The sequence below is a fragment of the Myripristis murdjan genome, chromosome 19 (assembly GCF_902150065.1).
Source record: "Myripristis murdjan chromosome 19, fMyrMur1.1, whole genome shotgun sequence".
NCBI lineage: Eukaryota > Metazoa > Chordata > Actinopteri > Holocentriformes > Holocentridae > Myripristis > Myripristis murdjan.
The window spans coordinates 12,827,960-12,855,425 of NC_043998.1; the positions used below are offsets into that span (position 1 = coordinate 12,827,960).

At 41.9% G+C, this 27,466-nt stretch overlaps 2 protein-coding genes across 3 annotated transcripts in view; both read left to right on the forward strand.

Moving 5' to 3' along the window:
• The first annotated feature begins 5,767 nt into the window (after window positions 1-5,767).
• On the forward strand, window positions 5,768-9,080 carry pyyb (peptide YYb). Its single transcript, XM_030078287.1, has 3 exons — window positions 5,768-5,830; window positions 6,161-6,348; window positions 8,996-9,080. Exons 2-3 carry the CDS (start codon window positions 6,161-6,163, stop codon window positions 9,078-9,080), a joined length of 273 nt encoding a protein of 90 aa, XP_029934147.1. The 5' UTR covers window positions 5,768-5,830.
• Window positions 9,081-10,718: 1,638 nt separating this feature from the next.
• mpp2b (MAGUK p55 scaffold protein 2b) overlaps window positions 10,719-27,466 on the forward strand; it is a 44,676-nt gene continuing 27,928 nt past the window's right edge. The window contains exons 1-2 of one of the 2 annotated variants that reach the window (XM_030078286.1): window positions 10,719-10,930; window positions 22,988-23,067. In XM_030078286.1, coding sequence (XP_029934146.1) covers window positions 23,037-23,067 — 31 coding nt within the window. In that variant the 5' untranslated portion in view covers window positions 10,719-10,930; window positions 22,988-23,036. Of the gene's footprint in view, window positions 10,931-22,987; window positions 23,068-25,999; window positions 26,286-27,466 lie in introns of those variants that run through there. The other variant, XM_030078285.1, reaches the window with a different exon arrangement.

Genomic DNA, 27,466 nt, shown 5'->3' on the forward strand with positions numbered 1-27,466 from the left:
TACCTGTGATAAAATTACAATCTTGGCACATGACCCATAACATAACACGACAAGGGAAATATGTCATTGTTTGGCCACTGGTCATTCGACACCGCTTCTGACTGACGCCCGGTGGCCCTTTTTAGAGCCATTTATGTGATCATGAATTATTGCACTGACAGAGGACAGTTATCAACCGCCCATTTTCTCTCCTGTGTTGCACTGAGCTGTGCAAACAGGCCCGGCTGCCTGGAAAGCACTCTGTTCATATTAGTGGCTCCCCCGCTCTCCAGATAAGGCTAAATAAAAACGCATAATCATTTCCCCCGTTCAGTCTCTCAGTATTGGCAGGAAGGAGTCAGACATTCTCCTGGGAGATAGCTCTTACATAAGAGTAGTTGTGTGTGTAATCTCCCTGCAGTTTTTGGACTGGGTGGCATATGTCATGCAAATGAAAATGGAAAATGTTTTACGCTCCAAAGTGAGGACATTGCTTCAGAAGAATCTTTTAGACTGGCCTTTCTGGAGCACAGGTACATGCCTAAGTAGATTTACATCCTCCTGCATTATTCAACAATATGTTGCAGCTTAAAACTAAGGAAGTAATGTAAGTTCTCCTATCAAAGGCATGGGCATCATTAGCAGTAGCAAAAAGTTGGTAAAACTGGAAAAAAGGATGACAGGAAAAGTTTGTGAAATCAGTGGCATCCTACTGGTCCTATTATCTTGGCCTTGATAGCAACTCAAACACTCCACTGCTCTTTAGGAGCCTAGACCACTCTTCAGGAGTGCATTAGCCAGAGTTTATTGGCCTGTGAAAACTTCGGCTGTCTGCCCTTTTGCTTATCTGCTGCCGTTACTTTCTCAGTGTTTCCCTACAAACACTGGACCGAGCTAATGAGTTTGTCTTGCGCATGATGTTGTTTCTTGCCATTGAGTTTTATTGCCTTTAGAGCAAATTCAGAGAGGTTGATGACTTGAGTAAGAATCAGCAGAACGCTCAGGAAAGCCACTGTTAAGTTGTGGGGAATGGGTGATTGCGAGGGAGAGGGTATATGTCAATTCCCTTGAATGGGACATTATTTATTCATTATTTAATCACTTAGCTTTTGGCTATCCTTCTTCTCTGACTCCTCAAACTCTTAAGAGCCGCGTTTTTCCCATTTAGGCTCCATTTTGCCATTTTGCATTCATAACAACTTCAGCCGATGTGTCAGTCGAAGTCCAAACTAATTCCCCCTAAGTAACATTTTGAATTATGGGACAATAATTGGTTAGAAATGGTCAGCACAATCAATGTGCAATACCACAATCCACTTACTGCCTTTATGGCATGGTCATACGCACTTTAATTGCCTGTTTATTGTCAACAACAGCATCTTCCCGATGGAGGCTGTCATCTGTGATTTACACTCAAATCAAGTTGTGTTTTTGACAAGGGCTTAGGGACAGGCAAGCACATGTTTGAGGTGAAAAACAATTCTTCTTTATGACCCTTTAAACAACATGCTAGAGGTGTTGGCAGGCCATCCCTAGGGAGCCAGTAGGAGAAAACAGTGTGTTGTTATATTGTGTGGCATACTGACAATTTCTTTGATTTATGTATATTTTATTACCAAGGATGATACTACTATTATAGGGCTATGAAAGATTATTGTGAGGGTTTCCTCTTTGCACTGAACTACACACCAGACTCTCAACGTTTGCTCTTGGGCTTTATGTCTTCCAGTTAATATTAGATGGATTATCTTGGGAATGAGCTGTTTCATGGGCACATGACACAGGATAAATGTCACTTTGATTCTGCTGATACTTTCTCAGATATCTTTGTAGAGCAGAAAATGAGTCTGAAATGTTAACAAAGTGGGGGGAAAAACACCATGTGCGCAATTGCTTTCGTCACATTTTTGCTGCAATTTTTAATAGCTTTCCATCTCTCCAATATTTTCCATCTGAAAGTCTGTCTATACTCAAGTATTGCACCCCAGGCAATGTATTTAAGACTAAAACCCATACAAATAGTTTGTATTGCAGCTGCCAATATTGTCAGTATGTATTAATTTAACCATATTCTTGCTAAAAATGACAAGGAATTAATGTTATCCCCCATAAGTATATTTTTGGCAAAGTGGAAAAGCATTGAAACAGTATTTAGAGCACAAAACCCTACTACACACTTTCCACTAAAACCATATACATAAAATTCCTACAAGGTTAGCAGGTCTGTAAGTTGAATTGAGCTGAGGTCACACTGCCCACTTATTTAATTGTAGGGGAACCTCTAAGATGCATTACTGTCTTTACATGAAGAATTAATTAACAAAATCCTTTACTGAATAATTCAACCAATGAAACCTGACAGAAAAGAAAATTTCATTGCTGCATTTACAGACTATTGTTATGTAGCTGTTGTCAGGGACACATCAGCACTGGGAAACACTGTCTGGCTGCTGTCCTGGTAGCATATTTAATTATGTGACCCTCCTCATCAGAGGTGTAACACCCTGAAAGCAATAATTGCCGCTTCCCCATATGCATAATTTTGTCATCTGTTTCACAGTTTTAACAGAGTAGGGGAACATGGAATGGCACGCAGTGAAATATCTCATCCGCGTGTGCATGTAAATGTACAGACAGACTGAAACGCCTCAATATGCACACACATGCACACTGATTCACAGTACGTTAGACAGAGACCACATGACATACGTAGCTGTCCTGTACTGCAAGATAACGAGTGACTAAAAGCACCATGATCTGAACAACAGACCATGAGATTCAAGATAAACAGCAGCCACTGCAGTGGCCATAAATGTGACGGATTACGGTGGACCCAGTCCCAGCACTTGAGACCTAAATGGTATTTGAGTACATACCAATGTCTGTGTGTGTGTGTGTGTGTGTGTGTGTGTGTGTGTGTGTGTGTGTGTGTGTGTGTGTGTGAATGCACTGTTTGAGCATGTGTACCCGTGCACTATTGACTTCATCACTCTGGTTCCACCTTCAGAGCTTTTTGTAGTGCTTCCAAATTTGATGAGGCAACACGTACGGGTGAATAAAATTGATATTTCATTCTACCACACTTCAAAGAATCATTTAATTTAATTATAAGAAATTACTGTACACAGTCCCTGAAGCATGCTGAGGCTATTTCTGTGTAAGCGTGCAAAACACAATCGTATTATTGATCTGTGGCTCGTGACCTCTATCTCCAGATTATATTAAAGGCTGCATCACCATCTGAATGATGCATGCAGGGATGACGAGGCTGCAGGCCAGGGGTGTGTGGGGGGACAGGGGGGCAATAATTACAGGAGTTACTTTAATCATTTTTTTTCCCCTCCCCGTCAAAGGTTTTATGCGGGAGTTTGTCCTTATCCGATGTGAGGGTCTACGGACAGAGGATGATATATTGCTGTAAAGCCCCTTCAGGCAAATTTGTGATATTGGACTAATTAAGGAAAATTGACTTACCTTGAATTTCTGGTATTAATGGATCATTTTTGTTAATAAATAAGAGAATATATAGCACTTTTTGTCTACAGGAAAGAAAGAAGCTGGGAAAGTTGGACTTACTAGCTCTCAAATGAACCAGTGTGTTTGTCTTGAAAGTTAGAAGAAACCACTGTAATTACTGGCAGCTGAAAGAGCTACAGGCCTTCCCTGTTAGTATCAATCCACGTGGAAATTAATGTGTTTTTTCATTAACTAACCATGCACAGAATACACTGGAGTCAATAAAACAATTCGGCAAAGCTGATTACACCACTCTCCATGTGGTGCAAGAAAATTCACACTAATTAATTTGAGTGCGGCACAGTGGCTCGGTCGTTTACACCATCACTCCACGGCAAGAAGGTTCTGAGTTTGATTCTCGGCTCTGGTGCTTTCTGTGTGGAGCTGGCGTGTTGTTTGTTCCATCCAGTTTCCTTCCACAGGCCAAAGACATGCAAGTCAAATGAGAGGGAGACTCTAAATTACCCATAGGTGTCAATTTGTGTTTGTCTTTAGTGTTTGCACTGTGATGGACCGGGGACTTGTCCAGGCTGCTTCCCTGCTGTCCACCCAGGGATTGCTGGGAAACATTTCAGCACCCCGCAAGCTACTGGGCTACTGGGTTCCCTCTACCTTCCATGAACGATACAAATGGTAACGGTAATATATGTCATTTTTGATTAACAAAAGGCAGAGATTTGCCAACATTCATGAGAAAATGTCTGAGGTAGGTGAGTGAAGTGCACATGTAGGTGTCACTGCACTGTCAGGGTATGGAAATGTAGAGTAGGTGAGTATGACTTGGTGAATGGATAACTTTCCCCTTGCCACATCATTGTCATTATCCTAGCTATGATAACCATCTAAGTCAATCTCAACCCTGTATCTCAAACATGCCTCCACAAATTCAGTTATTGATCAGTTATCAGACACACTTATTCTTGAAAGGTTTAGGGCACTATCAGAATAAAGGTTAGGATTAGTGCCCAACACCCATTCTTTCAAAGGGAATCAGTGGTCTAGAAAAGACAATTTCCTTTTAGTCTGTACTAACCAGAAAAACCTACTCAAATTTCGCTGCTTGTTCACCAGCTGGTCTCAAATAACACACCAGCTGCTGTCATTTTTGTGTTGATTTCAACCAAAACCCTGTTCCAGAAGCAGAGAAACACTGTGAAATAAAACTGTAATAAAACTGTGAAACATGTATTATTGGTGTCCACCCATTTCATGAGTGTTATTACTGTTGTGCCTTCTCCTGTGAATAATGAAACTGTAATTCATATAGTGTGTATGAGATGATGTCTAGCACCAGACATTGAACTGAAAACTTTCATAAAATACAAGTGAAAAAACAAAACAAAACAAAAAAAAACTATCAAACATTTTTAAATATCCATGTGGACCACGAAAGACATTTTTGTTGAGATATTTTGGGTTTCTACCTCTGCCTGAGGGTGAATGTATTCAGTGCCCCTATTGCCCTACAGCTTATAGTAGCTGCCCATTGGATAAATCAACTGCACAATCATCCTCACCCACTTTCCTTTCCTACAATATCCAAGCCAGGTTTCTGTGAGATCCTTACACATCAGATGCCTTGCACTGGTATATAACCCACTGACCAGGGCAATGCAGAAAATGAATGAGCTGTTAAACTCTAGGGGTTCATTTACAAGTCTAGACTTGAGGCGTGTCTGGAAACCCGAGCTGAACCTATCCCCCTTTAACTTGTCATGTGCACCCATAAAACATAGTGGGGACTACTTTATTGACACGGCAGCGGCAGCGCGGGGTGCGCCAGGCACAGGCGCTGTTCGTGGTGCTGAAAGGGAAAAGCAGCGCAGATGATCCCGCAGGTTCACTCGCTACCAGGGGCCCAAACCATTGTTTAATGCCTTTACATTCGTTAGAAACACATTAATTGCCCATTAATGTGTCATTTCAAACTTCATAATTGAAAGACAGATGCAATTCTGTCCTTTACTGACTTTATTAGATAATTGCTTTTATGGCTGCGACATCATGATTAATGATCACCGCTCGTAATGCCCTGCAGATGCGCAGGTGAACGCCGCCACTAGGGAATAAACATCATTAAACTATCAGCTTTAGACAAAGTCAAATATTCAAAGCAATATAATGGCTCGCAGGTCTGAATCCTCAATGTCTGTGCCCACCAGCTGGAGCAGAGATAAGTGACCCTTTACAGATAGATGTTGGAGGAAAAAGCCAGGGGTGTGGTTAACAGTGCGCATCAGGTATCCGTCCCACACTATATAACCTTGTGAAACGAGGGGAGAAGAGCAACACTGGGCACAACTGAGGCGATTACTTCAGGAGCCAACCACAAAAAGTAAGTCATCCCACTTCTTTATGTTGTTGCATCTTGCATTTTCAAACGCATCTTGCACAGATTTTCGTGCTGAATTCATGATGCATTTTTATCTCAAAATAAGGCAGCTTAACAGCTCAGGGACATTTTACAACGAAATTAACCGAACTTGCTTGTCTAAACAGAATGCGGAACATAATAAAAGTCACCATTTTGCCTCTATGGAAGTTAATTCAAGAGTTTTCTTAGGTTTCTGAACTTTTGGGGCTTCATGTAAAGAATCTGGTTGAAAATCATGCAGCAGCATCCCCTCCTCTCCCTCTCCCTCCTCCTCCTCCTCCTCTTACTCAGATGGCCATCATGCTGAGACCGTGGATGATGCTTGCGGCGCTCGTCGTTTGTCTGCTGGTGTGTTTGAACAGCTTTGCAGACGCCTATCCTCCCAAACCGGAGACCCCGGGGAGCAACGCATCACCGGATGAATGGGCCAGATATCACACAGCTCTCAGGCATTATGTCAACCTCATCACCAGACAGAGGTGAGTCAACTAAATTCAGAATGAGATATCATAACATGTTGGTTTCCTATGATACAAAATAATTTTATCAGGATTTTATTTTCCTCTTCCAGGCTTTCACTGTCATGTAGTTACAGCAAAATCTTCAATTTTAAAAATTAAACTTAACCATTCCAGAATCCAAGTCATTTTTCCACTTTTAGATAGGCCTGGTTTAGACACCAAACCCAAGGCCATATTGTTGTATAAGTGGACAAGCAACTCTCCGATCAATATTTGCCAGCTACAAGAAATTGTTACAGAAAAGTCAACACTTATTAATACTGGAAAATTTGCTGTGCAGCTTGCTTTTAGGGTCAGGGGTGGAAGATAATATTCTTCCCCAGTAGAAGTACTGTTACCCTACTGAAAGTTTTACCCTCGGTAGTTGTAAAAATCTGCTTGAGCAAAAGCAAAAAAGTATGCAATTTAAAATGTACAAAAGCTTCTGGGCTACAACATTGTCACATGAGATCTGTGTCATTAAATTCTTAAAGCAACAGGGCAGACCTAAACTAGATTATTTTAATTGGGAAAAAAAATAGAAAATACAAAATGAAATGCGAAAGCAATTGAAAACCAAGCTTTTTTTCCTCTTATTTACTGGCTGACTGTTCACTGCGAATGCCTCCACATTTGGTTGAATTACACTGGTGCAGTTTCTGTTGCTTAGGGAGAGCATACAATATTTGTACCATGGACTTGAAGGGATTTGAAATCGAATGAAGCACAATACTTAAAACACTGAGAAAAAAAAAAAGTTAAGTGAAGGAAAAATTACGGACTCAAAAAAATGTACAATCTATTCATTTATAGTAAGTGGAGTAAATGTAAGACGTTACTTCCACCCTTTAGGCTAATTATAGCGACAGTTGGACATTAGAAATGATTTTCAACAATGAAAGGGATTCAAGTCTTCATTTTATTTTGATCTACTTTATTCTATCCTCTTGTCACCCTCTGCTCTGGTCGGGTGTGGGGTCAGCCAGATAGACACTCGGCATGGTATCAAGCACGTTGGGTCAGCCTGCTGCCGTAGATCAAGGAGCTGAACTGGTCAAGAGTTCACTTCTTGTTTGGCAAGCCAGGCAGTGAGTGCACTTAGGTCATTAGACTTAACTTATCATACATTGTTGTGCTTGTTATGAGAAATAATGAGGGTTAGGAGAAGAGCCTGGTTTTCCTCCAGCTGAAGGATAAAGTTCAGATCTGATATAAGCCTGTAATAATGGTTCCCTTGTGACCCGCAACTGAGCAGCTCTAGCAGAGGCTCGCTGCAACACCAGACAAACAAGTATCTCTGTTTTCTTCCTTCTTGTAGCCATTAACCGATCATTTCTAACCCTGTGAACATCATGGCTGAGTAGCAGCAGTATATTTGTAATGCTGTTAGAAATTCTAAACACATGCAAAATTAACAGCATTCTGTTGCATTACCTGAAAACTACGTGTTCTGATTACAGACAATGATGAAAAATTACAGGATTACTTTTATAATCAAAGCAAGAACGTCCTGCTTTCTGCCTAGACTTTGCTTTGCACACTATTTAACCATGGTGGGTGTTGTGCATTTTTATAAAAATTAATGTTGTATTGTAATGTAATGTATGCAAACCACAAATAAATGTCCTCAATTTTGAAGGTTTGAACACTTTTTAAAATCTGTAACGGTACTACTTACTTTTAATATGGCAAAGTAATTATAATAAATGACTGAGTTTGGGTCATTTCTTGGATTATGTTGCTGATTACAAATGAGGTAACAATTTGCTATACCTGAATGCATTTTTTAAGTATTCAGCCCAAGAGAACATACCCTAGACAACAAGGTAGTTTACTGTATAATAAGGTGCAGTGCAGAATCTCTTTTGGTCCCTTTAACACCGTACGCATAATACCTTTCTTAAAGTCTGATGTAAATGTGGATCAGAGCAGAAAACACTACTATTCCATGATATTTTAAGTTATCTTTGTGAAATATGTGACACATATTCCCTCACACATGCATAATAATAAAAGATATTTTATTATACAAATACTTTAAATGCATTCTATTGCTGCAGTGGAGGAACGAGTAGGCATGCAATTCCCCCTGTGATGGTGGTATTGTCACCATTAACCCGCCTGGCCTATCATTAAAGGGGCTGGATGTGTCAGTGCACTCCACTGTGCCATACAGTTCAAACCCTTGCTCCACACACAAAGGCAGCCTCACTCTTCAACAGCCAGCCATTGATTTTAGTACAGAGAGTTTAAAAGAAAAAACTTGGAGAAGCCCATTACTCTTGCCTTGCTAGGCAATGGGCAGTAGACTGAAAATTCCTTTTTTCTCTGAGGTAATTGCAGAGTTGATTTGTGACTGGACCCTGTTGGGACTGAGCTTACAAGTGTTATTGATAAAGACTGAGCCGGGTGTATACAGCCTGCGTGCTTTGTTCACAGCTTGATGACCCTTGGAAAAAGACGACCCATATTTGAAATTCATAGCAAAGCTGGGGACGGTCACCTCAGAGTGCCAGGTGGTGACATGCCTGTTTCTGCATGGCCGAGTGGGGTCTAATACGTGAAAGTGCACATCTAGAGGTGCTTAGCTACGATCATAATATACTGGTGTTTTGATTTTCTTCAGGTATGGGAAGAGGTCGACCCCCGAGCAGGCAGTGGCGTGGCTGCTGTTTGGTGCCGATTCAGATCAGGACGCTGAGCCACGGTGAGAAGAGCAGCACATGAGAGGAAAACGTCTGGGTTTGATCAATAAGGGTTTTTTTGAGGCCAGTACTGATAATTTTAGACTGAAGTCACCAGTAACTCATATTTTGTGCCAATTTATCTTCAAATTTAACCATTTTTATATGAAAAATTCTAAGTATTCACTCTTGCCCTAAGGATTTTAATGTTGGCAGCATGGAGCAGTCTCTGAAACAGCATTTAGAGCATCCTGTGACATTACAATTTTCTACTGAATCCCAGAATAATGAAATTATTTTAGCATTAGCTGCTCCTTAAAGCAAATAAACTGCAAAGAAAACAGCATCATTGGAGTTTTTACAGTGTTTTTATGTAGCAGGGAAGGGCCTCACTGTATCGGCAGTGGACAACACTGACTAGACAATATCCAATACCTAATAAGAGGCTAATATTGACCCAATTATTCTGGCAAATGATATATTGATCTGTGACTAAATATGTCCATTGCCTGACTGCTCTCAACAATGTAGGATTACAATGTTGTTGTTGCTTCTATTCTTCTTCTTCCTGACTGTGTTAGCCTCTATTGATTGGCATATTATCTGTGGGTCTGCAGAGCTTATTTATCATATCGCCATAGCATTTTCTGACATTTGAGCTGGCAATCTGTCAGAGCCAGTCTGCAAAACACATTGACTGCGCATTAAGATGCGGCAAATATGACAGTCTATTAATCAAGCTGCCTTTTGCCTTTCTCCTTCCTTGCAGCTCGGAGTATAGTGATCAGTGGTAACTGACTCCAGTGGCAATTCACACCACCATCAGTTCCACCTCCCGATTCCCCGATCGATCAGTTGTCAATAAAACACTGGGATGCTCACGAGACAACCTGCACTGGACTGCGTGGCTCTTTGTTTGATTATTTAATGTGCATGCAAATCTCTTACAGTCCCTCCTTGCTCCCACCTCCTCCCATAACCCCCCTCCTCTCCTGCCTAGTGTCAATATTTTTGTTTGTCCTTTGGCCAAAAATGTAAATAATTTGTACCAAAATCAATGACTTTAGAATAAACAGTTGAACAGACTATATGCTTTGGTATCCTGTCCTTTTTTTTTTTTTTTTCTCCTCCTCCTCCTTCCTTTTACTATTAAAACAGATGAATCACTTCTTTTAAATCCCATTGGAAAACTTACATTTATAGTCTTGCTTTAACTGTTTTTTTTTTTTTTTGTTTATCTTAAATTGGGTTGTGCAATTTCTTTTTTACTTCTATTGTGGATCCTCTTTATTATTATCATCATCATCATTATTATTATTATCTTTATATCATTATCATTATCTATACATTTCTTTACTCCCCACATATGTGTATGTGTGTATATGATAACATAATTATTATTCCCTGATGCCACCCAAGGCCAAATGTACCTGCTATTGTCGACACTAGATGGCGGTACAACCTTAGGAGGCAGACATTTTCAAGTTTATCTTATTGCTTCTCTCGTATGTGTGCATATCGACGGCTGTAGATACAACTTCACACAGATCTGCCAAAGCACGACGGGTCTGTGCCTGCTAAACCAGCCCTGACATCCTGTAGGAGGGAGATTAGTGTGTACACAACAGTCTAGCTGGCTTTTGATCAATGGAGCGCGGAGTGTGTAAGTGTACGTGAGTTATTTTAGGTGAGGTCTAGTTAAAGATAGCAGTTTGTGTGGGCTGCTGTAGCCTTTAGTGTTGTCAAAGTGTCTGCATAGCCTCAACAAGACCTGCTTGGCTCCACAACTGCGTGTCGACCGGTGAAGACAACATCGTGTCCAGAGCTCCTGCTGCATCTCACGCCGAGGAAACAGCGGGATAAAGGTGACCGGGCAGGTGAGCGTCTTCAGCCTTTTGCTGTGTTTTCCAAGCAGGGACCGCGGTGTTGTGGTCAGCATCAGCGTCGCTGTCATGTAGAGGCTCTCCAAAGGCAGCCCAGCGCCCTGCCAGGTGCCTGCTTGTGTACGCAGTCGCACATTATTTATTTCACGTGAGTCTCTCCTATTAAAGTGAGAAGTCGTTAACAGATTAAGCGCTATCACTCGTGGCAACGACATCAAAGCTCACTCATTATCGGACCTCGAGCAGCTTATCCTGCCACGCACCATTTTAGCGCACGTTCAGGCTCGTTTTAGCGCCCGAGAGCCACAGATGACCTCAGCCATGCGCTCGTGCACCTCCCGGCTGTCTGAATAACGCAGCCCAGGTACATAAACATGTATTTTTCATGTCAATATTTTTGCTCAATATTGAATTGAGGCTGCGGAGTTGCAAACGATTGTTGCTGAAACACAGGTGTTTAAAACTGCATCAGTCGCTTCTAACTCCGCGCTGCTGTCTGCTCCACGGGAGAGCAGGAGATGAATTCAAGAATGATGTTGAGGACAAGGACTGTGTGGACGTCATGCACCTGTTTATGGCCATTGCGCATGCGCACACGTTCGGGGACGCGCACCGCTGATTCAGTGGGGTGGACCGCAGTTGAAGGGCAGGTGCGTCTGCTGTAGCGTCTACCCCATCCAGACAAGTCCTCAGCACAGAGGAGTTACACTGTGCTCTAACATTTCTGAAAAATGAAAAGTTCATGATGTTTATGGTTTTTGGACTACTATAGGCTATTCCACCCAAAAATGTGTCGAATATCGGACAGGGTGAAGGATTAAAGTAGAGAATTAATTTATTACTTATAGATGAAAAATCTTCCACATGACCTCTAATTAGTGTAGTAGACCTTTTTTTTTTTTTTTTTTTTTTTTTTTTTTAGCTAATATGTATTAAATTTGAGAGTTTTCTATCATTCACTTAGAATCATATCTTTACAAGACACAAACTGTCCTAATGCTGGAAAAGGGGAAATACACCTTATATCCCTTGGTTCATACTTTGATTTCTTTGAATATCCATCAGTTTAATTTGCTGAAAGGCCTCTCAATATAGACGACATGCCTGTTAGTCTGTATGCCATGTCAGTTTTGTTGAATCATCCATGAAATTGTCTTTTTTTGACTGTCACTCTGTAACAACATTGTATCACACCAGAGGAAATAACAGAAGAACCCCTACCAGCTGGAGGGAAATATTGTATTTTCAATAGTAATAGAGATGGCTGATACACTTGTGACTGCATAGGCAGTATCTAACTGCAGCACACTGTGTACAGATGGAGTACGACTAGTGTACTATCGATGCTCCTGAGATTTCTTGGAGGGGGAGAGGAATGAGAGTGCCTTCAGCAGTTTTTGAAATGCGGCAAGTTTTGACAGCTTTTCCCTTAGTTTCACTGTCATAAATAACAATAGCATAACTTTAAATTCAGATTTCTAGAACTAATAGCTTTATACCTGATAAACACATATCAGGCATTATCAGACACACACATTTGAGGCTAAATGTGTATAACTCACTGAAGTCTGCTGCCAGTTGTAAAAAAAAATCTAGTTTGATTCTTTGTACCAGACAACACAGTGGCTGTGAATAATAATGGCGCATAAGAGAAAACTTTGTTCAAAGTGTAATTTTGTGATTTTCAGCCTTTATCAAAGACTGCATTCTCTAGATAGAATGTTATGCAGTTCATTCTGATCTTTCTGCTCAGGCATTGAAAGCATGAAAGGTGATAACTCACAGGTTACACAGGTTATGATGTAGCCCAGGGAATGACATTATGTTGTTTTGAAACAGTCTTTTGAAATTTACATTCTTATCACGATAAGCATGTTGCACAGTTTAAAAAAATAAAATAAAACAAGCAGCGTTGGACGGGCCCTCGCCCCCCCGTGCACGTCGGGGACGGCGCGCATGTCGAAGTGCAGATAATTCGTCCCTTTGTGCCAGTTTTGAGGGTATTTTTCGGTGCTTTTATTTTGAAAGAGTTTTGGGCTTTTATTTTGAAAGGCCGCGGAAGTCCTAGTGTGTGACCGACAGGACTACTGGCAGCTGCTGCATGATCACACCAAAATGCAGGCACACACACTCACTCACTCACTCACTCACACAAACACACACACACACACACACACACACACACACTCACTCACACAAACACACACACACACACACACACACACACACACACACACACACACACACACGACACCAACAAAAACCCACTGGTAGTACATTTGCTGCTGGTGCCCCTCTGGCCACTAGCAGCGCCCCTCCAGCAGATGGCGCCCTTAGCATGTCCTAGTGTGTGACTGACTTGAGTACTGGCAGCTGTGGCATGATCACACCAAAATGCAGGCAGACAGAGAAATCCTCATTCAATCCAGTGGAGAAATCCAGAAAACCCACCCCTGTTTGAGGCGTCACAGCTCGGTCACTGTTTGAGTGACAGACTTGATTCAAAGTTTAAACGAGTCACGAGACTCGGATCTATAAATGTCCCATTTACATGATTTTGCTATCTTTTACCGTTTTTGAGTTATGGCAGTTTCAGTTTGAGAGTGTTTTCTGCTCCCTCTGAGCTCTTACAATGGGTGTGTATTGCGCATTCCTGAGGCAGCTAGAGTGAGTCACATGTCCAGGCAGAGTGCAGAGCAGAGCACACCAGAGTCAAAAACGTTTTAAAACTCTTCACAGCTCCCACAAACTTGGTCCAATCCACATCAAAACTACATATTTTTGTAGGAATTTTTGTCCTCTTTCCATCTGCATAGTTTTCAAAGCCGTCAGACTTTTACTTTAGACTCCAGGGGCTTAATTAGTGCCAAAAGTCAGTCTCTTCCCACCAAACTCCATGGGAAAAAATGAGGTTTTGGCTCTGGCCACTCCGACTTGGAGGGCTTATAAAATCCAAACGATTCGAATGAATAACAAGTCTTTAGCAACTTTTGTTCAGCACTGTGTCCTCTGTCATCTGTTAAATTTTCAAGCCGCTGACATTTACGCCCTGGGAGGAGAAAGATTTTGTTCAAAGCGGAATTTTGGGTGTGAACGTGAACATTCCAACGCAAATTGCGGACTTCCTGTTGATTTTAGGTCGGGGGTGTCAGCGCGTGATTTGTAGGGCTTGATGAGACCTACATTTCGGCGTTGGTTTGGTGTTTGTATCACATTCCTGTGGCCCGCAGCGGCTGCCTTTGTGTGCCTAGGTGGCGCTACCGAGCCCATTTTTGCACTTAGGGGGTCCGTTTGTCCATTTTATCAAATTTTTCGCCAGACCTGGCCTGCGTGCCGAATTTGGTGAGTTTTTGAGCATGTTTAGGGGGTCAAATTAAGGCCTAATGACACGAGATAATAATAAGAAGAAGAAAAAAAAAAAAACGAAGCAATAACAATAGGGCTTCGCACTGTTCCAGTGCTCGGGCCCTAATAAAAACTCCACACTTAATAGTCACTTATAGATAAGAGCTTGAAAATCCCACTGGTGGATTTTCATATCAAACTGTAGTCAGATAGGTCTCATTTCAGAGAGCTTTTTTCATGGATTAAAGGAACTTCAGCATTCTTAATGGTTGCTGTTTGGGAAGTGGGAGCTTTAACATAAATTTCCCTGCTTTTGACAGCCTTGGGAATTGGCTACAAGGACGAGCAGGCCTGGTTCTACCTTGACAGAAAGACTGTCTAAGCACTTCTTGAACGTTTGAAGTACTGTGCTTGCAGTGGGAGGCGTTAGACTTTGAAAATATGCCCTTCATTTTGCATTCTTTGAGGCATATACAAATACATTTTGTAATTTATAAGACAGAAATTCCAATCAAATCACAAGCATGGCTCTGTGGACTTGACCAGCACATATCTGAGCCACTAAACATTATACTAATAATCTACCCCAAATTCAGGAAAATTCAAAGAATTATCCTTGTCTGACCCCTGATCCCTGGCCAGATCTTATTTATAATAAAGGTCAGTTGGGGTTATGTGCTTTGAGCTCAGATATGCTCTTAACAAGAAATCTTAAACAGTAAATGGCATGGGCAGACTGTGATACTGTTCGGTTTTATTGCTCACTCCAGAGCTCCATATTTGAGGCTTGAGGAAAAGGCTGACTGTGTACCAGTCTACTAACAATGCAGCTTCTTGTTGCTGTGATTTCTCCACCGACTGAATAACTACTGCGTGAAACAGGAATTGTAATCCTCTGACGTTGGCAGAGAAAGGCTCCAGAGGTAGGTCCCATTCGCTGTTATTTCCATGGCGAGTCAACATCGAGATTAATCAGCAGTGGTGCACACAGCCTCAGCATCTTTCCCCCCCAACCCCTATGGTCTCATTCATAAACATGACTTGCCCACTTACTCACACACCTGCCACCTCATCCCCTTCGACGCAGATCTGCATATACACAAGCCATTACCATAGCGACTGCTACATCCTCCCTATAGTGCAGTGCCATTTTCATTATTGGACTTCTATACAGGGTTTGTCCAATGTGAGTTTTTGAGAGGTGGGGTGTGGGAACTGATTTTGTATTGAGAGAGTATGCTGCAATTCTTCACCGATATATAGTATCCTAAAACTTGACCATTTATATGCAAAAAATGACAAGTATTCAGCATTTTTCCTAGAGCTGTATCCTTATCAGGCTGGAAAAGCCTCTGAATCAGCATTTAGACCATCATGGGACACTAAATCTTCCCACTGAAACCCAACCTAATGAAATTATTTAGGAGTAAGCAGCTCCCTGAGGCAGGGTGACCCACTTCACCTACTCAGTGGTGGGGGAAACTCTGGAATACATTACTGGCTAGAAGAATTCATTTATTAGACCATTAACGAGCAATTAAATGAATAACAAAATGTGCAAAGGACATTTCCTTGCAGGGTTTGCAGGCTGTGTGTGTAGCTGTCACAGGTTAGGAAGGAAACTCATATCAGCACTGCACGGCAATGACTGGCTGATATTTAATAACTGGCCAGTATTGGCCACATACGTTGGCAAAGTGATACATCAGTCTAGCCCTAATGGCAGGGACAGGCTCGGTAATATTCTGGCCTTGGCTCCCGGACTTTCTCTCGGGAGATTTGGGTGACATTGAAACAGTGACTACATTTATCCCTATTCCGTCATGGCTTCTCCCTCTGAAAATATGACAAAAGCAGCAGGGGCCTTGACTGAATTACAGGCAGGGTGGTGATTGTGAGCGCCTCCCTTGGGTGGCTTGCAGCTCTTAGCCCGAGTCCTTTAGCCTCTCAGTGGTATGTACACTGCATTCATTTCTAATTGCGCTAATTACAGCTCACATCAGCTAAGGGAGACAGAGGACCAGCATCACTGACTTGATCAACTTTTATTAGAGGAAGTCTGGTTGCCGAGGGAAATCTAGTGATGATGTTAAAACTTTTTATCACCTAAAATTCATTTAAAGAGAAGATGTCCCTTTTGTAATAGAGCAGCATACATAAAAGGAGTGGAATCTAAATTAATTCAGAGCAGAGAACAGTTGATGAATTGAAGAAGAATCTTGATTTCTTGCTGTTGCAGGCACGCTCAGGTGCTGCGGTGGCTGAGGCATCTCATACTGCCCTGTGCTGTTAGTTAAGGGTTAATCACATCCAATTTGTTTTTCCAAGGCAAGTGATGATAGAGTTTCACAATAACCTTTACGTTTGAGCGTAGTCCTTACCAGCGAAACAGACCTTAAATGCTCTTTTGCAGGCTGTCTCTCCTTGCTGCCGGGTAGTAACACCTTATGTGTATCAATATGCATGAGGGGACTATGACACAGCTTTATTTTGCAGCTCATCTAACTATTACTGCAATGACTGGGTTCAAACTGCATTTGAATTTGTCCCCTTCTTCAGAGGATCTCCACAGTTTTGTTTTGTTTTTCTGGATGTGTATAGACATTTGGGGTTCCTTGGCCCAGAGGAGTTGAACCCAATTATTTTCATGTTGTTTTTGCGAGAGTTAAGAGATTAGTTTGACAGCACTGCAGTAAAAAAAAGAGAAAAAAACAACTTGGTGACAGGGACACTTTTTAAAAGGAGATGAGACATGCAGGCACCATCTCTGAAGTGCCCCCGGCAGTAGAATGACAACCAACAAAACCAGGCCACTATCTCTTTGAATGGCGAGATGCCAATACCTGATGTTCTGGTGTATGCATCGTAATTTACTTTACATATTTAGGGACATTGCTAAATCGTATACAATCTAGAGTCTTAAGATTTAGACATTAGTGCCACAGAAAAAGGCTTGCAAACTTGTGCTATCCATACCGCTAGAAAAAGAAAGATTACCACATTTTATTTTGAGTCAACCCATGCTGTTAAAATGGTAAGTGTACACTGTCATCTCAGGCATCCTACTTGTGCCATCTGTCATAATTATCAAAGTTTTGCGGCTACACAAAATCTGAAAGTGTGATTAGCTGATAGTGTGTCTTATATTGACATGCTGCCAACTTTAGCATTTAAAACTTTCCCATTGTGAACTGATGGCGTGCACAGCCTCCTTTTATAATTAGAATGTCTCTGCTGGTCGACACCTTTTGTCGAGGTACTTGGAGCCAAATTCACCAAGTAAAAGGACTCTGTCACCAATATTTTCTTAAAGGAATACTCTATACTAATACTACAACGTTTTGGGAAAAATACCCTTTTTCCCACCTACCCAGACTGAGACAAGATGGTCGATACCATTTTCACCTCTGTATGCCCAGCGGAAAAAAAGTAATAATAATAGAAGAATAATAGAGGAAGTTTATTTGTGCCAGATTTAACTGTATCCCCAGTGATGAATAGATCACTGCTATAGCCGGAGGGATAAATGTGTTCAATGATTACAGTTCCTCCATCTAACTTCTCCTATTTCTTAAAATTTCCATGACATGTATTTCAAATACATGTGATAAATTGTGTAAATAAGCTTCAGAGTTGCTGTAAGATTTATTTTTTCACTTTGATGGAGCCAGGCTAACAACTCCCAGAGACTTCAAGTTTTTATGCTAAGCTAACGTGAAATGCTACCCATAGGAACTGAACTAGTGGACGTGCAGAGGTAAAAATGGTATCAAACATCTTGTCTCACTCTGGGGAAGCTGGATAAAGTGAATTTTGCCCAAAATGTTGGAATATTCCTTTAAGATTACCTTAATCTCTTACACAGTTTTCTTGTTTGTTTTTTTTTTCAAAAACTTCAGCCTGCCATGCAGCTACAATTTTAACAAGCGCAAAAGCATTCAAAATTTATCATTACTAATTTAAATATATCCATTTGAAGAAGTGCTATGCTCTGCTGGCTGCACTAATAAAGCTTTTGTTGGGTCATAAATTTATATCCACTCCTGCGACCTTTCAGAAGGAAATGTTAGTGGTACAAATGGCTAAACTTTACAATATCCTAAGCTTGGTTTAAAAGATGTAGCAAATAACCCTTTAAGACTTTGAACAAATTTGAATGGAAGATAAAGATACAATAACGACTCCTGTGAAGAACAATTTGACTAAGGACCATTTAGACTCAACTACAATGTAGATTTGTAGAAAAAAATGTGAACTTTACTTAAATCCAGTTTATCCATAGGTTTCTTCTTTGGAAACAATATATGGAGAATGTTGGGTGAATACTAAACTTTACTAACATTTTCTTAAGACCAAACCTTCATAAACTACATACATAAATCGATGAAGTACTTAACTGACTTAATAAGAGTCTTTTTTTCCCCGAGAAGGTTTTGTGAATCCAGCGCCTGGCCTTTTTTTATTCAGTTCATTTCATTCAAGTGCTCCCTGGCAAAACTCCTCTGCTGGATTTCTGGAGCTGTATAAAGCGTGTGATCAGGCACAGCTGGGAAATTTATTCAAGTGCGCTGCTCAGGCCACTTGAGTGAAACACAACATGTCTGAAACCAAGTTCATCAGGCAGCAGCGTAGGAGACATTTGCCAGAGTCATTTTCACCCGTTAATTACGGCTTTCAGTTTTTGACTTCAGATTAGGCTCTAAAACTGCTGTTAAAGCGGTATTTCACTTTGGTGTAACATACATCGTTTTCAGAACCTTTACCCCTATGTAAATGTGCCCATAAGTGTGCCAGTTACATCAGCGGCCCCAATTATCCTTTGTCAGCATTACTGTTAGGGCCGCTGCCAGGGGCCTGATTCACTGCCATTCATGTTCAGGGCCTCGCCAAAAATAATAGCTCAGAAATATCAACCAACTACGATGGAAAGCATTTCAGAGGAGCTGACAGCTATGAGTAAAGGGTGTGTTTGATTTGATATCTGATGAATGTTTAGGACCTTGACAACAAAGAGTAAGGGTTGCTGAGGCTGTTGGTGTATTTACATGGAGGTAAGGCTGCTGAAAGCTAACCATGATATACCAAAGTGAAATATCACGTTAAGCCTGAAGTTTTGATGTGGTGAGCTCTGATGAAATCGATACGGCTCCCGGTTGCTGAAATGCAATACTCTGCTTCTTCAATTATTTTACAACCATATCATACTGTTAATATCATTTTCTCCGCTACAGAGCTACTGTGTATCAAAGTGTATGCTACAAATCTTTTTAATATACCCACATTTAGCTCAGTTCCCCTCCAACTTATTATTATTTTACGCATTTTTCCTTGTTGCCATGGCAAAGTGCTGGGGGAAAAAAAGGAAAGGGCTGCTCATGGTTGTCTTGGATACGACCGTTTTCCCTTGTAAAGTAATGAGAGGAGCTGAACCTGTGGGAGCGCAGGGTTATTTTTAGGCCTGACGCCAGCCTGCATGTGTGGATTAAGACTTGTTTGGTTGTTGGTGTGTATGTCTGCATGCATATGTATGTGCGTGTGCGTGTGTGTGTGTGTGTGTGTGTGTGTGTGTGTGTGTGAGCATATGTACAGGTTTTGATGCAGCCTCACCGTGAGAATGGCTCAAGGCGCTTTATTCTTGGCGTACAAACACCTGGGTCACACGAGGCATTGCTGTAGGCAAAGATGTGCTGAAAGATGCCGTATCAAAACACGATGCAGTGCGAGCCTCTCGGCTTCGTTTGCAGTTTCCAAATTACAGTATTCTCCTTTGTATGCGAGCAGTACGTACGAGGAAATACTCACTCTTATCTACCACAGCAGGGGTTTCCTGGCTTTTCGAGAGGCTTGGATGACGGAGTTGTTGACTATATGAGCTGCATGCGTGGGTGGGGGGGCTGGGAGACTCTCTAAGCACAACAACCTTCAAGAGCAAAGCAATTTGAACCAAATAATTAACTAGCCTCAATGTCCAGCATAAAAAGACTATTCAGCCTCGTTCAGAAAAAAAATAAAACTTAGCTGTTATTCCATGTTATTTCCAGTTCGGGTCAGTTGTTGCAGGCGGTGGAAGTTGCTTTGGATAAGAACATCAGATAAATGTCTAAAAATCTACACACCCATAAACACACATGCACAGAAACACACACGCACACACACATGCACACACAGCTGGCCTCTTGTTTAAATTGGCAGAAATGTGAACATGATAGCAGTTCTGTGAATGTGGTGTAATGGCTGCTGTGCCCCACAATTCAGAGAGAAACATGGGACCTTAATGGAGACAGAGGCACCTGCGGCACAGGGCCTGTGTATGTGTGTGTGTGTGTGTGTGTGTGTGTGTGTGGTGGGGGGGTTACGCCTAATTACATCAGATATAATTGCATAAACTGGTTGACTCACAAGTTCCATACCTGCAACTTGCAGCAAAATGACTTATTAAATCAGAAAATATCTATTACAGCCACAACTAAGGATGATTTATTTACATTTATTTCTCTTAAATTTCAATTTTATGATCCTTGGTATCTCTGACAGAAGTTTTAAGTAGCTAAGGCTGGGCTGAAAACGCTTGAGCACTTGTTGAAAGTCGTATTGGGCTTACAGGCTTTCTTGCAAGAAAAAAAACAGCAGCTCTTACTACTGAGCCTTCATGAGATCTTGGCTGACTTACATCGCCAGGAAGGTACGAATAAGAACAAGGGGGAGTGACGTAGTGAGAGAGCAGAGAAGATCATGCCCCCCTCCTTTAAAACCCCCAGTGTGTCAGCCCAGCTCGAGCATGGCCAAGGCTCTGCGGCAATCGGCTTTGACTTCTTAGCTGCCATGTGTTCCCTGCATACTTTTAACAAGCTCTGTCATTTCCCAGTGCAAACACTGGATGCCATGGATAAGCCGGGGGGACTGGTATGCGGCATTAAGGACCTGATCCGCATTGATCAGAGCTTTGAAACGCCCGGGGCCCCTCATGTATCTAAGGTTCAATGTCACACCAGTAGCTGTATGTACAGCTTCTAGACAAGTCAACATGTCTTTTATTGTGAGTGATGCAGGCAGGCACTGCTTGGACCAGTCAGCAGCAAGATGCATCATCTGCCTGGGATTCATAGAAGGAGTTAGTACTCCTTCTATTAGTAAACTAGTGCCTTTCAGAATTTGAAATTTTGACCTTTAAATTACAGCGCCTTCATCAGGCCGAGGTATCAGACACCACTGGGATCTGAAACTCACTGTCTAACACTTAGGTAGAAATTTTGACCTTTAATTACAGAATTCTGAATAGGCAAATTAATATATTTTTTTACATGCTGAAACACAAGGTCTGTCTCATTTGCAAGGAAATGGCCTAGTTAGTCAAGATTTTTTGAAAATTATGGCTGCCTGGGATTGTCTCATTACGGTAGGAAGCATAGGATGCATTCTGGTTAGGTTCCTTAATTTGCCAAATTCTAAGGAAACGTCGAGTGGTTCTTTTGTTTCTTTGGCTGTCCTACAGGAGCCCTGGGTGAACTGAAAACTGTGGCTGTACCATAACTGAGCGTCAAGGAGCGTATAAAAGATCATATATGCTTGTGTAAAAATTCATTGCATGCTCAGAGGGAACGTTCTTAACTAGGCACCGAAGCGGTAGGAAGTTTCCTTGCAAATGAGACAGACCCAGCGTGTGACGAGGCATCATCACACTCTCACTGATGAAGCTGAAATGGGCTTTATATGCTGAGATAAACACACACACACGCACGCACACAGACAGTGTGTTTGGCGTGTGCGGTGACCCTGCCTTGCAGTAACGTGTTTTGGCTACAACTGCGCTGGCCTCGCCATGGATGGATATCGTCATGGCAACCAGGAATTAGCATCCTTGGATACCACACTCTCTCTCTCTCCCATCATCAGCTGTTCTTTCTTCTTTGTTATTGTTCTTTGTTTGATCTTTCTCTCTCTCACACGCCTGAATTACTTGACTGTTCTCCCTCTGTGTTGCTGTATTTTTGTCTGTCTCGGTTTTCCTCCACATTATGTCTGTGTTTCTGCACCCCCCTCTTGATTCCTTATTGTTATGCTTTGCGTGTATTTAACGTCACGTGGCAATTTTTAGATCTTACGTCAAGAGAATGCTGAGTCTTCCAAATTTGTCTGTGATGCTCCTTGTTTTTCTTGCTGCTCAGTGTTAATGGACCAATAAGGAATCAACAAAGATCCCTCTCTCGGCGATGTTAGCCAATCTGCCCACTCACTCAATCAAGCGCTCCAACTGTGGCTAATATTACTTCTTATCACGATGAGTGATGAACTGTTTGGGTGTTACCAGAGCAACTGGCTATTTTATTAATAGGCTTTAATAAAGTTAGATGCTGGTGTTGTGTGGGAGCGTGTTTGGACTAAAATGGGAATGAGCTGCACTTGTTGGCTAAAAAAACAAACTATAAAGTACCAGACTGACTGACTGTGTTTATAATGGGATTTTTTAAGGATTTATGTTCCTTTGTGAATTGCCTCATTTTCTTCCTTGCCCCACGGCTTAGACGAATCCCCTCTGCTCTCTGCCTTTATTTGTTTCCTTTCACCCTCCCTCTCCTCTCGTTTCTCCCTTAATTCTTGCCTGTGGTCTAATGTCCAAGGGAGGTTGCATTCATAATTCTGATCAATACCTCATTAGTGTTTCCCGTGTTCCCCCCCTCTCTTTCTTTGCCCTCTCTTTCTCTCTAGTTAACCTAAAAAGTTTTGCGGCGGATACCGGGAGGAGCCTTTTTCCAAAATGCCAGTGGCAACAGCCAGCTCTGACTCTGGTAAGTGATGTGACAGAGGGAGTGTCTTCGTGCGGGCGTGCGCATGAGTGTGTGAATTAGAGAGAGAGAAAAAGGAAGACAGAGAGAGCGAGGCGCTCAGTGGTGTTTGGGTATTTCAACGCACAAGCCGCACCTCTCGTCTCCTGAGCTCTAATGTGACTTAATGAGCTGGCTAATGGAGCGCTAAAACCCCAGTCTTAGATCGGTCATGCCTCAAAGGATTTGCTGTTGTATCATCCACCACTGTGCGCACGTGCACACTCAAATCTGCACAAGCCTGGAGCACAAACTGCTCATGTGCACGCACACACACACACACACACACACACACACACACACACACACATGCATATATAAACAAGCATCAAGTGAGTCTGCCAACACTGATCGATATTCATTGAAATGGGAGGGTGGGGGCAGTGGAGCTGAAAGGTTAGGTGATCTAAGGGCAACCTTCACTGCCTGGAAAAGTTCCTAGTCCACTGGGTGATTTATGTTTTATTTTATTTTGCTTTTTAATTTTTAGTCTCAACTTCAATTAATTCAACTTCAATTTAACTATTTTTTCCTTTCCTTTATACCTTTTTTGGGAAGAACAGTCAGATTTCTTTGAACTGGGCAGATAACTTCATAGTTTTGTCACAGCAGGTGAGATATCAGAACCTGGTGCATGTCTATAATGCAACGCCCCCTTGTGGATCACGGCTCCTTTACCAGCAAAACTGCAGATGTGCTTTTTACTTAAGATCTTGCTGCCTAGATCGACACAGGCTGCAGTTTTAGTAGCCTGCAGAGTGCGTATTGATAGCTGGGTAGCTAGTTGTAGCCAGATGTTATAATTCGGAAATTGCTGTGCCATCTGAATACAGATCCAGTGTTTTAACCTTGGTGACAATATGTTGCTGTGCTGCATTGCGCAATCCAGCATCTCTGTATGAGTGTTTCCCCCACTGACAGCTCTTGCAGTGTAACGAGTGCAGTGCTCAAGCCGATCCATGTGGGGGTGCTACTGTGTTGACCATTTATGTTCATCATATCGACATAAATTAGATACTGTGTGCGAGGTGTAATAGTTTATCCTGCAGTTCATTCACTGAATCGATGCATCGGCTATCAATTCTGCTGACTCATCATTCTGTTCACCAGTGAATTAATAGATTGATTTGATTTGATTGAGTTATTGTGTTGTCTGATGTTTTCACATTCAAGAGAAAAACGTTTTGCATTATTGCATGTTCATGAATATAAAATGAATATAAAATTTTAGCAAAAAAATCATAGACTCGAATTTACAAACTTGAAGTGCTTTCTGGCATCGCCAGTCAGTGAATGGAATCAAATTTCTGTCAAGCCAAATATTTACGCTCCGACTTTAGGCAAATTGTGTTCTCCAAGTAGAACTTATACAAATGTCAGCAGCAGGGGGCGTAAATGTGTAGATTTGTGTATTTATAAGAGCAAGAAGTGAAGATTTTCAGTCTGGCTTGTGACAGCAGCTAAAGTCAGGGTCCCGACACCTGAAAATATAAAACGGCATCAAACTGTCCATCGAAACTGGTTGGCAAAGCTAACATGAGGAGCCAAATGTAGAAACAGAAATATTTTTATAGCAGCGGTTGAATTTTCAGACTTGGTATTAAAGTTTCTACAGTAGAACTTTATTTCCCAGTTTGAGGCGCTGACTCTCATCTCTAAACTTTCCATGATACATCGCCACGCTTCCATATCTTTCCGCTTAACTCAGCTCTTGTGACATTTGATCCAGAGACATCAAAGATTAAAGGGCAAGTGCAGGAGGTCTGGGAAATCAAGTGTCTCTGATTGCGGAGGGTGTGCTGGTTAGCAGCGAGCTAAGTCTAGAACTCAAAGCCTCATAGTGTTTGATCATGTGTGGTGCTAAATCTCAGCAGTGAGCAGACAGAAACAGGCAGGGAGTTAAGTTGGGAGAATATCAATTCTACAGAGATGTTAAATGTGTAGTGTGCACTTTCTTTTTTTTTCTAATGGGCTGTCAGTCAGTCTCAATTTGTATACTGACTGTGGGCTAAGTCTGAGTGACTGGCATTTTTAGTAACACTGAATAAATTGATTCTTAGAACCAATTCATGTCTGTTTTACTGAAGATTTTTTTTTAGCAGAACTATTTTTGCGCAGGCACGGAGCCCATTTAAAAGAGAGTTTTGATTTGAAACTACGACATATTTCACAGCTCTTGCCAATTACGCAAGTTCATATTTCCTTAATTAGTGCAAAACTGAAAAGCCCCCAATTAGTGCACTTTGCTTGCATGTACGCTTTTCCATGATGAAATGCATTATTTCATTCAATAATTATCTCAGTATGCATCAAATAATTATTATGCCACCTTTGAAGACAGTTGTTTGCTTTTGTGTGAAATCTGAACAATCCAGCATGCTAATAGTTAGCATCATGCTAATCTCTTTTAGCCTCCAAAGCAACACAGCGTGCAGTTCCTGTGTGTGTCTCCTCATGCATAAACAGGCATACAACCAAACCTTTCTCTATTCTTGCCACATGATCTGTGTTTTTAATTGATCAATACTTTATTGAACATTTTTTTTTATATTGAGGAAGACTATATCACAGTAACTGTTGGTATTGTCTTATTGCCCAGCCCTGCTGTGTAACTGCCTGTGATGTCACCTACGATGGAGAATTGCCACACAGAAATCCACCTCCTCCCTCATCACCTCCTCTCTGACCGACCCCCCTCGCTACAAGCCAACCTTATGCTCCTCCTTCCCCCAGTTAACCTCCATAGGGAAGGCTGGTGGAAAAATCATTCCGCCTCGTTTTCTCCCTCCTCCCCAAGAAAGCATCACACTTCCCTCCCTCTCACACCCCCCACCCCCCCGCTTTCTTTTGCTCACGCACACACATCCCTCTCTCTCCAGTTCATTCATGCGGAGGGGAAGACGCTCAGTCAGGCATAGCTTATACACACTCAACGTCAAGAGCAGGTGGAGAGGGAAGAAAGGGAGAGTAGCTGGTTGACAAAAAGAGGGAGAGGAACAGGGATAGAGAGGGAGAGAGAGGAAGATATCTCAGGCTGCCTCAGACACTGGGTGTGTTACTGTGTGTGCATTGTAGTAGGGTATTGTTCACCATGGCTGGCAGCCTGTTTGGAAGGCTCTCCCTGGAGGAGGAGGACTCGGCCAACTCCCTGGAGGGCCTTGAAATCAAGCTGGGGGGAGAAGGTAAGAGCACAGGTTACCTGCCTGCTGGCTAGGAGTGAGGGCAGCACAGATAGATTCTTTACGGAGCAGATGCTGTCTCAGGTCATGTGTTTAAAGGGAAGATATGCCGGGCTGCGATGATAAATGTGCAGTTAAGTGATGGGAGCTTGAAGTCTGATGTTGAAGTCATGCTAAAATGCAGGTAAACAGGCAATGATATGCGTAAAGGATGGACGCAGCGAGGGCCAGTTGATGCGACCGCTGTGTTTTGGACTCGTGGCTTGCAGCTGCTCCTGATGCGCTTGTTCGGATCTCCTCTGAGAGTTTGATGGAGATGAGCAGGGACAGATGAGGACCCGGGGCAGCATGTGACGTGCAGGAATTTGAGGCAGCAAACTACAATGACAGGACAAAAGTAGCAAGGGGGCAGGGTGCACCAGGCACCTTCTAAATATTCATTAAGGGATATTTATATTCACCGCAAAAAAAAAAAGCATAACACTTTGTCTTTTGTTTGATTCGCATTAAGAGTGTTTTTTGTGCAAATATTTGCAGTCAGCTGAGGGAAATAGAAAGAAAAAATAGAAAAGAGAGATTTGGGAATAGCACTTCAAGAAAAGTAAAGCATGCAAACAGCAAAGCGACTATTTAACCACTGCCAGGGGATATGAAGTCTTAATAAGTGAGAAACGCCTCTATAGACTACAGTATGTGCTGTATATGTTGTACTGAGTAATAATGCTATGGTAGTATTTGCTCATACAGCGTGGGTCGGGAAGTGCCATACATCCTATTCATAATTGATCGGGTTCATCAATATTGCATGGAATTGCATACTATAGTAATATGTCCTGAGAGTGTTTCCATATGTATTTATGCACTTGGTGTTATTTGCTTCCATCGTTTTCCATGAGTGCTATAAGCAGTGACTTGCCTTCCAAGTGACCTGCACAATGCAAGAATAGTTTTTAATACAGGGAAAGGGAGTAAGCGCTATAGCCAATGTTCCACTGCGTCATGTTAAATCAATCAAGGTTAGAGGCCGGTTACATCATTGCTGAGTCTATTGCACGCCATACAATATACGGTGTTGCAAGATATCCCGCACTCTGTAATGGAGCTTGACAAGACAGCGGTGACAGCCATAATGAATCACATGTTCTGTCAGTGTATTCACTTCCAGTCTATCAGTTAGAAGTTTC